The sequence below is a fragment of the Diabrotica virgifera genome, chromosome 8 (assembly GCF_917563875.1).
Source record: "Diabrotica virgifera virgifera chromosome 8, PGI_DIABVI_V3a".
NCBI classification, from domain to species: Eukaryota; Metazoa; Arthropoda; class Insecta; order Coleoptera; family Chrysomelidae; genus Diabrotica; species Diabrotica virgifera.
Window position 1 is genome coordinate 139,119,302 of NC_065450.1, and position 13,038 is coordinate 139,132,339.

Below are 13,038 nucleotides of genomic sequence, written 5' to 3' on the forward strand. Positions count from 1 at the left end.
ATGGTCTAGTAATTACTTGACTGTGCTTAGTCTGTAAAAAAATTTCGCAGACTAATAAAACATAAACAGCGTATAGATCGAAATTTAAAATAAAACTTATATACTCTACATTTAGTCCAGAAAACCACTGCGCATCCGCTAGGAAAAATATTCTGATTCGGATTTTTTGCACAATCTTACTCAAAAAGGACTCCTTTTAACAAATTTGCATGTTGCCAGGACCAAAAGGTGGTCAACAATTTTTTAAACGTTTTTTTTTTGTTTTTTTCCTAAAATTTTTTTTTGTATGAAAAGAAGTTTTTTTTAGGTTTTTTGGATCATTCCAAAGAGAAAAGGTCTTCAGTGACTTTTCTCTAAAAATGATAGTTTTTGACATATAAGCGATTAAAAATTGAAAAATTGCGAAATCGGCCATTTTTAACCCTCAAAAACTAGGTGAAAAAAACTGAAAATTTGAATGTTGCCAAGGTAGGTAGATATTATTTAAACATCGATTGATGAAATCCCGAAGAGTTTTTTGCAATACAATATTCAAAACTCCTTTGTTTTTTAATTGCTAATCAAGCGTGCGCGACACTATTTTCCACCGACAGTATGGTGCAAATGAAAGGAATAAATTCGTTATTTCGTATACCGGCGACTTTAAGGAAAAATCCCGAAATAGGTCGATTTTTTTTGTAAGTTATGATATTGTGGCGTATATGGTATACTAGTGACGTCATCAGTCTGGGCGTGATGACGTAATCGATGATTTTTTTAAATGAGAATAGGGGTCGTGTGGTAGCTCATTTGAAAGTTTCTTCAATTCTCTATTCAGTAATGTAAACATTTACATAATTATTTATACAGTGTGTCCTTCTACTTCTTTTTTTGTCAAATAATTTAATTTAATAAAAATTTTTTGGACACTCTGCATAAATAATTATGTAAATGTTTATATTACTGAATAGAGAATTGAAGAACCTTTCAAATGAGCTAGCAGACGACCCCTATTCTCATTTAAAAAAATCATCGATTACGTCATCACGTCCAGATGGATGACGTCACTAGTATACCATATATGCCACAATATCATAACTTAAAAATAAAAATCGACCGGTTTCGGGATTTTTCCTTAAAGTCGCCGGTTTACGAAAAACGAATTTATTCCTTTCATTTGCACCATACTGTCGGTGGAAAATAGTGTCGCGCACGCTTGATTAGCAATTAAAAAACAAAGCAGTTTTGAATATTGTATTGCAAAAAACTCTTCGGGATTTCATCAATCGATGTTTAAAGAATATCTACCTACCTTGGCAACATTCAAATTGTCAGTTTTTCACGTAATTTTTGAGGGTTAAAAATGGCTGATTTCGCAATTTTTCAATTTTTAATCGCTTATATGTCAAAAACTATCATTTTTAGAGAAAAGTCACTAAAGACCTTTTCTGTTTGGAATGATCCAAAAAACCTAAAAAACTTTTTTCCATGCAAAAAAAATAATTTTAGGAAAAAAACAAAAAAAACGTTTAAAAAATTTTTGACCACCTTTTGGTCCTGGCAACATGCAAATTTGTTAAAAAGAGTCCTTTTTGAGTAAGATTGTGCACAAAATCCGAATTAGAAAATTTTTCCTAGCGGATGCGCAGTGGCTTTCTGGACTAATTACCTATAGTACGGGACGAAAGTATGCTAAATTTGAAGTTACTCGAGCGTTATGGGGACCTATTGGGTTGTGAAGATTAGATCCTAAAACCAAAAAAAGTTAAGTAAAGTTTTCCATTTAAGTGGGGACTTTCCATGTTTTAATTTAATTTTCCATTTCCATTATAGCGCCATCTATCCATAATTAGAAAAAATTTCTCGAATAAAAGTTACTTATTTTTACGTAAGGAATCCAAATCTACAATAAAAATGGGGGCTCCCATTTAAGGTTGATCTGAACCCCCCCAAAAAAAACTTTGAAGTTCAAAAATTTTGAAAAAATTTGAGAAGGTGTATCTGATTACTAGAAGTATTTTCACAAATTTTGAGCGAACTTCATGTTTCCGTTTTCGAAAAAACTCAAAAATACTCCTTTTTTCCAAGTATAAAGCGGGAAAACCAAACATACAATTTTGTTAATTTTCTTACAGGATAAAGATATAATCCTAAGAAATACTTATGAATTTTTTGAAAATTTTTGATCTTCCAGTTTTGCCACAATAGGAAAAAATAATATGTTTTGGCTTATAATGAAGCTACCGGTAAGAAATCGGACAAAATTTTAATAACAACATGTATAAAACTGTAAGAGTGGAAAATATTTGCAATCAAATGTTCAATAGTTTTTCCTAAACATATGAAAAATCTCGTTAAACAAAAATTATATCTTGAATTGCCGCTGTGAATGTGTACCGCCATGACGTGGCTCCACCTACACCATCGGTAATATTTATGTTCGATAGATAGCAGTACCTTCTGCTAGAATCGCGTCAAACAGAACTTTATCCTAGCAGCGTTGCCATATCAATTACTTTGTACAACAAAATGTTTTATTGTATTATAGTTATAGTCTGTTCGCTAAACTCAGACGCAACTGGCAACATATTTTAGTCGATAATTTTTTTGTTTTTTGCCAATTTTGCAAAAATTGGCGAAATTACTAACTATTTAGTGATTATTAACTATTTAGTAATTATTTTTTGCCAATTTTACTAAAATTGGCAAAATTACCGACTAAAATATCTAGAAAGTTGCGTCTGAGTTTAGCGAACAGACTATAGTAGGTAATATAATATAAGCCTACTATAACGTCTATTTATAACGCATCAACGTGACCTTCTGAAATTAATTTAACTACTGTTCCTGAAATATTGTCAGTCCCCTTGGCGGTATTAGATTTTGATATATTTAGGGCCGGTACTTTCTGTCTCGATTAAACCCGAGTTGGCTTTTTAATGTTTTTAAGTAACATAAGTTGTCTTTTTTATTTGTATTTTTTCATGTAACTCTGAAGCTTTGTATTTGACTATATTTTGAATTGGAGCATAAATAGTCTTCTTTTGTCAAATAGTTTTTCTAATAACTACCATCCATGGTGTTTTTCTTTTGTCGCACTTATGTTTATTAAAAATTTTAATTGAAATCATTATTTTATCTTTAAAATTTTCCTTGTTCATTACTTTTTGCATTTGTGGTGAGCTAAATTTAAAGGAAAACAATTGGACGATATTTAAATAGATATGGAGTAAGAGTAAATAAATAACTATGTACTTCTGAAATTAATTCAGGATAGGTTAAAAATATTTTCACCATATTAAAAATAAAAAAAGGATCAATATAAAAGAAATAATAACAATCAATTTTAAAAATCTTACATCTATATTGATTTCTTCTACATAATATGTACAAAAACAACAGAAATAAATAAATATTAGCGAAGGCAAAAGTAAAAATGTGTTGACACTTAATAATATGTTAAATAAACGTATTGATTAGTCTGATGCAAGTAGAACTAGAACTGTTATATGGAGCTAATCTGGATCGGTATAAATTAGATGAGAAAGAAAAAAAATCTAATAAACAGTTTCTTTGAGAGCAGGAAGAGAAAGAGTATGAAGAATAATCATCGATAAAGAAGTAAAAAAGGAAACGCGATAACGATATCTAGAACAATTGTTTTATCTGATAAGACACGAAGAAATGCCAGAAATTGCTATCAAAACAAAAAAAATATAGTAAAGCAGTGAGGATTGTTTGTGTGCTTGGAAAAAGGTTATCGGTTTTTATGAGCTTTCCCGGACGGGTTAGTAGGTGATAATAAGATTGTTGAAGTTAAGTGACTGTATTCAGCCCGAGAATATACACCTCTAGAGACAGCCAAATCCATAAAAACATGTAGCTTGTTAAGTGAATGTCCCTAAAGAAAACAATACCTTCTTCTTTAGCCTGTTTGCATCCACTCCTGGACAAAGGCCTCCCATGAGTTCTCCACTCTTCTCTGTTTTGTGCCAGGCCCGGACTGGGCCGCCGGCCCACCGGCCCGCGGGCCGGTGCGCCTTTTGCTTTCATTCATATTCCATTAAAAATTTAAACGCTGAAATTTTTTTTAAAACTTTACACAAAGATTCCTTGTAGCAAAGATCAATTAAGCATAGTGTGGTTGCAAAATACAACACGTATCAGGTATCAGGTAATCAAAGTCTAGCACACATAGCTCGAAAAAGGCATCCAGTGTTTTGTGTTAATAGCTTAGATGTGACGCGCGGCGCCCTCGAAGACCTTTGGGGCGCCTTTCGCCTTACTATATTATACATACAGGATTGTTGCGCTCCAGAATCATACATAACGAAGCCAGCGGATACAAAAAAATACAACTCGTATCAGTTATCAGATAATCAAAGGCCAGCACACATAGCTTGAAAATGACATCCTGGGTATTAAGTTAATAGCTTAGATACGACGCGGGGCGCCCTTGAACACTTTCGGGCGCCTTTTGTGGGTATCAATACCCGCCGTTTCTGTTATAATAATATAAGAGTGTTACATCCTACAATTAGCTTAAAATATACAGGTACAGTTTTTAGCAAACATAGCTCGAAAATGGTAGCCAGGGTTTTGTGTTAATAGCTTAGATGTGACACGCGGCGCCCTCGAAGACCTTCGGGCGCCTTTCGCCTGACTACATTATACATACAGGATTGTTGCACCCCAGAATCATACATAACGAAGCCAGTGAGTATAACAAAATACAACTCGTATTAGATAATCAAAGACCAGCATATATAGCCCGAAAATGGCACCCAGAGTTTTATGTTAATAGTTTAGAAACGACGCGCGGCGCCCTCGAAGGTCTTCGGGCGCCTTTTGTAAGTATCAATATCTGCTGTTTATATTATAATATAAGGCCGTGAGAGCCAGAGTGGCCTAACAACTCTGGAACAGGCACTCAAGCTCTGGAAAAATGGCATGGGAATTCCTCTCAATGACGAGACCACATTATACACTTTATGTTTCGCTAATGACCAAATTCTCATTGCTCAGGATCATGACGACTTACGTTACATGACGTGGAAGCTAATAGAAGAATCTAACAAATGGGGCCTCGCAGTCAACATTAAGAAAACTGAAGCCATGTGTATTGGAGGGACAAAGCAGTCCATTACATTAGATGATGGGGTAGAAATTACACTGTGATGAATACAAGTATGAAGATAACTCAAGATGAGATACTCGATGCTGCTATAAATGACAGAAACATACAGGGTAGAAAAGCGATATCCATGATGAACGGCATTCTGTGGGACCAAACAATATCTAAATCGAACAAACAGATCATATGCAATACCATACTTAAAAGTGTAAACAATAGTCTTCACAAAATGGAGACCTTACGAAAATGGTACGGCCATACACAGAAAATGCCAGATGACAGGATCCATAAACAGATTTTGGCGTGGACACCACAAGGGAGAAGGGAAAGAGGAAGGCCGAGAAGAAGCTGGAGGGAGAGAATTGAAAAAGAACTAGAGGAAAGTCCAGGTCTGTGATTAAACAGAGAAGAATGGCGGTTATAAGTCGGAAGGCGTCGGAGGGCTCTGTAAACCGATAGTAGTAGTAGTAGTAGTAGTAGTAGTAGTATATTATTCTGTAGCAGTAGTTGAAAAATTACCCACACGTTTCAAAAATTGGTTTCGAGTCTCCAGAGAGTACCAAAGAGTGTAACGGATTAAAAGGGATAGGCACCTACTGGGAAACTGAAGCTATATTTTTGTGGCATCTTAATAAGTTTATTCCAAAGTAAACTTAATATAACGAGCAAAATGAACTAACGCACAGGATATCAAAAGGTAACCGAAAGGTCGACAGTTTAAAAAAAACATTATAGTCAAAGTACCTATCGAGAAAGACGAAAACCAGAATATACAAAACCGTAATAAGAGCAACAGTCACCTACGGATGTGAGACATGGGTGCTAAATAAAACAAGAAGAAATGATAGAGAGGTGGGAACGGAAGGTACGAAGAGCTATTTTCGGGGGAAAAATACAGAAGACGGTTGGCAAAGAAGAACCAATCAACAATTAAGGATGCTTTACAACGAACCAAGTATAACAAGATACACAAAGGCACAAAGCATCAGGTGGGCAGGTCATGTCGAGAGAATGGATAGAGCAAGAATGCCAAGGAAGGTACTGCTAAGTAGGCCAGTTGGGACAAAGAGACGAGGTAGTCCAAGAAAAAGATGACAAGAAAAGTTTCAGAACGATATGGGATCGATGGAAATTACAGACTAGAAAGAAAGAGAAAGCGAAAAATAGGATACAGTGGAGAACCATAGTGCAGCAATTTTTACATAGAAATTAAATAAAATTAAATATAAGACATTAGTATATACTACCATGTGTATTATATAAAATTGTAAAGTTGTAATTGTAAAATTGTAAAGCCCTAGGCCCACAAGGCCTGTAGTGCATATTAAATAAATAAATGAAACTTAATATAACTTAAAAAATTTACAAGTAATATTCAATGCATTAGGATTTCAAAAAAGTTTAGGAGGGGGGGGTGGTCGGGCGCCTTAGTTCAGAGATTAGGTTGGCGCCTTTTTTAGAATTTGGGTTGGCGCCTTTTTGATGAGCCAGTCCGGCCCTGTTTTGTGCTATTTGGTATCAGTTTCTCCCCACTTTTGCTTTGAAGTCATCTAGCCATCGTTTTTGTGGTCTTCCTCTGCTACTACTATGCTCGCGTGGTCTCCAATGTACAATGTTCTCGTCCACCTTTCGTTGTTTTGTCGTGCCTCGTGTCCTATCCAGTTCCATTTCATTTGCGCAATTCTTCCAATTACATATTCCACCTTCGTTCTGTTTCGTACAGAGTTAGGAGTATCTCTCAGAGATACTCCTGACATAGCTCGTTCGATGGCCCTCTGTGTTCTTAATCTATTGGCTGATAACCCTGTAAGTGTCACGGTATCCACTCCATCAGTCATAACGTAGAATACGACTGTTGAATACCCTTTTTTCTAGATTTATTGGTATCTTTTTGTTTTTCAACACATCACTGAGTCTTGCAACTGCTGATCAAGTAATTCGGATTCTTCTAGTTATCTCTGCCGTTTGATTCTGTTTGCCTAGCTTGATCGTGTGACTCTTCGACACTTGCATCTAAGTCGATTCTGATATTTTGATTTGTCATCACTTTTGTCTTATTTAAATTTATTTTTAAACCGCTTTTCTCAGATTCCTGTTTAAGCATCTTTAGTATGTAGATTAGTTCTTCTGTATTGTTGCTTATGTGCACTATGTCATCGGCAAATCGCAAATCTTAGATGACTTAAAAATTTAAGTAACAATTTAACTTTTTCTCCTAAGACATAAGGCATCTTCTAATGCAAGAGTAAATAATTCTATATTCTATTGTCTTAATATTCTAACGTATTGGGTCTGTAATTTTCGAGTTTGTGTTTGCCTCCTTTATTTTGTAGTAGAAGTATCTGCGCATTTTGCCAAGTGGTTGGAATAGCAATATCAAAGAGGAACTTCTTCATTAGGATTTTAACTGCCTTTAAGGTAGTTTGACCTCCATCTCTAATAATCTCTTTTGTTATTCCGTCGTCTCTATATTTTCCATTTTTCATTTGATTTAAGGCATTTATAACTTCCTCGTTATTAATAAACCATACCATAATAATAACATTAGTAATAAACTATACCATTTATACTACAGCCAACGATCAAATGTGTAATTTGGAAGAGAAGTGTCAGAAGAAATGGAGATAAGGAGAGGGGCCAGGCAAGGTTACATACTGTCGCCGTTATTGTTTAGTGCTTATTCTGAAGAGATCACACAAGAAGCTTTGGTAAACGAGACAATCGGCATAAAAGTGAATGAAAATTTAATTAATCACATTAGGTATGCCGACGATACAGTCATAATATCAGACAACTTGGAAGACTTAGAAAGAATAATGAACAAAATATTAAGATATGTATATGTAGTGGAGAATACGGACTCTCTCTTAACATCAAAAAACCCAAATTTATGAAAAATAGCAAGAACAACAATATAAATGAAATATTAACGGTAGGCGGCCAGCAGTCTGAGAGAGTAAAAAAATATACTTACTTGGGAACGATAATCACAGAAAATAACGATTAGACTGTAGAAATAAGAAAGAGAATTGAAAAAGCATGTGCCAACTTCGTGAAAATAAAAAAGATTTTATGCAGCAAAGATCTGATACTGCATGGCCCTCAGAATAAGGCTAATTAATTGTTATGTACACAGCGTGCTTTACTATGGAGCTGAATAATGGACATTAAATCGAAATGCAATAAATCGACGGTTCTCTTAGCAAGACAGAGACGAACTCGTTTTGGTGTTAGTGAAATAGTTTTGAGTATTTTTTTCTGTTAACAGTCATTTTTATTATCTTTATTGTAACATTTTGGATCTTATTCTGCGGTATCATGAAACTGGTTAACGCAAAAAGATCTCATGGGAATATTTTTCCCAAGAAACGCGAGGTTTTCGCCTTGCTTAAACATTTTTGCTTAATTTAAAACAAAATCCTATTATTACATCTACAGATGCATATGAAATATGATACTACATCCATGGTCGTCGTCCACATGTTTACAAAAAACATATTGTTTCCATAAACTATAAGCGCTAAAACAAATTTAGCAATTTCCCTATTCTACTTTGCAAAATTCATATAGTGTCACAACACTTGATTATACTTTTGACGCATTGTCCGTCAACGTGTTAAAAGGTTTATGTGTATAAACAAAATTTGTGCAATGCAATACATTTTTACATGATTTTTCGACAGTGAATGGAAGAGGTCGTAAAATTTTATTACAATCTTTCAGTGTGAGATAGAGATAAGATGAATGCCTGACAAACTGGAATATTTAGTTACGGAGAAACATAATATGTAATTAGTCTATGTTGTGAGGCTGCTCCCGTCTGAAAAAAAATTCTGATTTGGTTTCTTTGCGGATTACTATTCAAAAATGTCCCCTTTAAATAAATCAGAAGGGTGCCGGCGAAATTTTTGGACAGAAATTGTTTAAAAAATGTTTCTAAACAAATTCACCATTTTTTGTCCAGGAAAATATTTTTTCTTGTTTTTTGGATCATTCTAAGCAAGAAAGATAACTTGTCATTTTTCTCAAAAGTTGATAGTTTTTCGAGTTAGAGGTGAAATTTTTGAAATTCTGAGTAGTAATCGAGTCTAACTTCAATTTAGACTGTTGTTTTTTAATTGTTAATTATGCGCGTCCATCGGATTTTAATGCCAATGCGGCAGGCTCTATTTCAACAATCTCCTATTTTGCCCTGTAATTTTTTAGGTTTTTTGGCTCCTTCTAAACAAAAAAGATATCTTCTCATTTTTCTGAGAAGTTAACAGATTTCGAGTTACAAGGGATTTAAAATCTGAAAATTGCTAGAATACCCATCGCTTGCTGAGAACATTAGTGACGTAACTTCAAAAACGTAGTTTGTAGCGCCGTAACTGTATCATGTATGGATATTGCACGGAGAATATAATATGTTTAAATGTAATACCGCAACATGTTGCGAGTTCTAGGGGTCTTTTACAGAAACGTTTTCACAATATTCCGAAGTATGGGAGAGTTGTAGAAGGAAGTAATATGACAAACAATTTATGTTTTTATTTAACTATAAACAAATTAAGTAGAAGAGCATGCAAAATATTTTTATGAATACCCTTAATATTAGAGATCGATTTATTCGAACAAGTTGGGCTAAGTCAAAAGATTATAACATCGTTCAGAAAGATAATAGAGGAAATCATCAAAAACGCACGACTATAGACGAGAAACTTAAGGAAACCGTCGTAAGAAAACACATAAATAGCTTTGAGCGCGTAGAGTCTCACTATTTAAGAGCTCAAACTCGTAGAGAATTGATCTTGATGGATCATTAACCTTAGCTCAGATGTATAGATACTACAAAGAGTAACGAGAAGAAAAGCAGTTGCCATCTGTCAAAAGATGTACATATGAAACATTTTTTAACACAGAATGTAATATCTTTTTTTAAACCGACGAAAGATCTGTCCGCAACTTATAAGGTGTATAAACAATACAATCAAGAAGAAAAATACAAAGGCCAAGAACAATGCACACGTCACTTTCGTAGTAAAGAAAGAAGTCGAGAAGAAAAAGCAAAAGATATTACAAAGCCTACATAAAAAATAATAAACTCATAGTAACTTGCTTCGATTTGCAAGCAGTATTACCTACACATTGCGGAGATATTTCTACATTTTTTTGTAAGTCTTGCCTCAATTGCTTTAATTTTACGATTTTCGAAGTAGCATCGCAAACGGTTCCTGCTTTTTTTGGCACGAATCCATTGCTATGCGAGGAGCAATTTATGAGGTGTATAAACAATGCAATCAAGAAGAAAAATACAAAGGCCAAGAACAATACACACGTCACTTTTGTAGTAAAGAAAGAAGCCGAGAAGAAAAAGCAAAAGATATTACAAAGCCTACATAAAAAATAATAAACTCATAGTATCTTGCTTCGATTTGCAAGCAGTATTAACTACACATTGCGGAGATATTTCTACATTTTTTTGTAAGTCCTGCCTCAATTGCTTTAATTTTACGATTTTCGAAGTAGCATCGCAAACGGTTCCTGCTTTTTTTGGCACGAAGCCATTGCTATGCGAGGAGCAAATTAAATTGCAACATGCCTCTCTAGCTATCGTGAATGAAATGACGCTGAAGACTTTTTTGCCTTCAAGTACCTTTCAAAAATTTTTGGGCAAAAATTCGGATAACGAGAAAGTAATATGGAATAATATACAAATTCTTAAAGTAGAAAAAGTTTTTTACAAAACTAACTTTGACTATATAACCTATAAAACTATTGACCTTTCTACTCGTCGTTTTTCTGATAATAATAATATTTTAGAGCAATATAACTCAAAACCAGCCTACGAAAAGCCTCCTACTGTAGAAGAGAAAACAAAAGAGCATTTACTGGAATTATGCAAAAAAATCTTATTGCAAATGTACACCAATCATTTTATTTCAATTTGTTGAGTTAATTTCTTGTAAGTGATTTATAATATACAATTATGATTATTTTTATCTAATAAACTACCATTTATAACTTTGTCCGGTTTTTCATTGTTAATCTGTATAATCGTAGCAGTTATGGCTGATGAGTTATTTAAAAAGATAATGCAATACGGTATTGCCAATACCGCCATATCTTACAAATATTTATAACGGTTAAATATTGTTTGTTTTTGAAAAAAGATATCCAGTCGTGTGCTATTGAATTACTAATATTCTAATATTCAATTACTTGTCTTAAAATATCTATTTTGTAGGAGAAGAAAACCGCAGTTGTATCGGTAGTGAATGGGATGTGCGATATATTAATATAAATCTCAGCTTTTAAGCTTCGAAAATGCGTATTATCGCATTTTTCAGATTTTAAATCGCCCCTAACTCGAAAACTATCAACTTTTGAGAAAAATGACAAGATACCTTTCTTATTTAGAATGACCCAAAAAACCTAAAAAAATATTTTCCGGAGCAAAAAATGGTGATTTTTTAAATTTATTTAAAAAAATTGTTTTAAACAATTTCTGGCGAAAAATTTCGCCCTCAGATTTCCTTAAAGGGGACATTTTTGAATAGGAATCCGCAAAGAAACCGAAACATAATTTTCTTTCAGACGGGAGCGGCCTCATAACATAGACTAAATGTTTCTTGCTATTAACATTGTTATTAGGCGTTGATAAAATTAGTGTTTAAACAATTTGGCAACATAGCCAATTGAGCCGATGGGTGTAACGATAAAAAAGTGTTCAGGTTTCTACATATTACTGAGTCATCATGTAGAAATCTACAATTAAGTTGAAAATTTTACCACAATGGCATGCTACAGAGGAGCCATCTCTAGGATCAGAAACAAATTAATTAAGGGTTCATATCAACCTTAAGATTTTAAAGTAACCCCACACCCCAGCTCCGTGGGAGGTCGTGTTTGGTGTCATTCGATAGATTTTTCAAAAATAATGAATACATGTATTTTGCAGTTTTTCGATCTGATGTTCATTTCGCGAAATATCGCTGGGTTCCTATTTAAAATTTTAAATTTACCCCCCACCTCTCTCCGTGGGGCGTCGTGTTTGGTATCATTCGATAGATTTTTTTGAAAAAGATTTTTTTTATTTTGCAACAAAGTAAAGACTCATAGTCATGGTGGGCAATTGGGGAATAAACCAAAAGGTCTAGCCGGTTAAGATAGTGAAAAATGCCCCCAGCGATATTCCAAAAATAAAAATACTAGGTTGTTCTACATCAAAAAGTATTCGACCAAAAATTTTTTTAGAAATTGTAGCTTTTTTTTATTTTCTACAACACATTATTTTTTTTCAAATTTTTTTGGCGCAAAATTAAATTTTTTGTGCTTTTGAAAATTTTGAACTTTGTTTAAAAAAAATTGGGCAGAACAAAATGCCAAAAAAAAATATACAGGATGGGGCAATAGTGTGACAAAGTCCAATTATTCGTTTTGTAGTAAGAAATACGAAAAAAAGTTATTTAAGTAAAGGTTGCGATACAGATAGGAGAAACTTACCAGTTCCTGGATAAAATCTTTGTTGCATACTAAAACGTGAAATCTCTTTCCACAATTCTTAACACAAGTTTCTAGGATAGTCAAAGCGTACATAACTACAGTATAATTTTTTCCTGCATTCTGAGTTAGTCGTTTACGAATGGCTTTGATTGCATCTCTAGGGCCGTCCTCGGTTTCGTTGACGAGATCACATATTTCCATGTTAAGAGCCCAATTCTCTGACGCCAAAGTGCCATCTGTGGCTTGTTCTAGAAAGCAAAAGATTTACGGTTACATTTTAGTTCATTGGAATCTAAAGAGGAAATGTAAATCAACCATATACCTACATATACAGGGTGTCCCGAAAAGATTGGTCATAAATTATACCACAGATTTTGGGGTGAAAAATTAGTTGATTGAACCTCACTTACCTATATACAATAGTGCGAACAAAAAAAGTT

At 33.9% G+C, this 13,038-nt stretch overlaps 1 protein-coding gene across 2 annotated transcripts in view; it reads right to left on the reverse strand.

The window, feature by feature from the left end:
- LOC126889376 (TOM1-like protein 2) overlaps positions 1 to 13,038 on the reverse strand; it is a 96,109-nt gene that overhangs the window by 65,003 nt on the left and 18,068 nt on the right. For both annotated transcript variants that reach the window (XM_050657630.1, XM_050657629.1), the window contains exon 2: positions 12,599 to 12,846. In XM_050657630.1, coding sequence (XP_050513587.1) covers positions 12,599 to 12,846 — 248 coding nt within the window. The remainder of the gene's footprint in view (positions 1 to 12,598; positions 12,847 to 13,038) is intronic.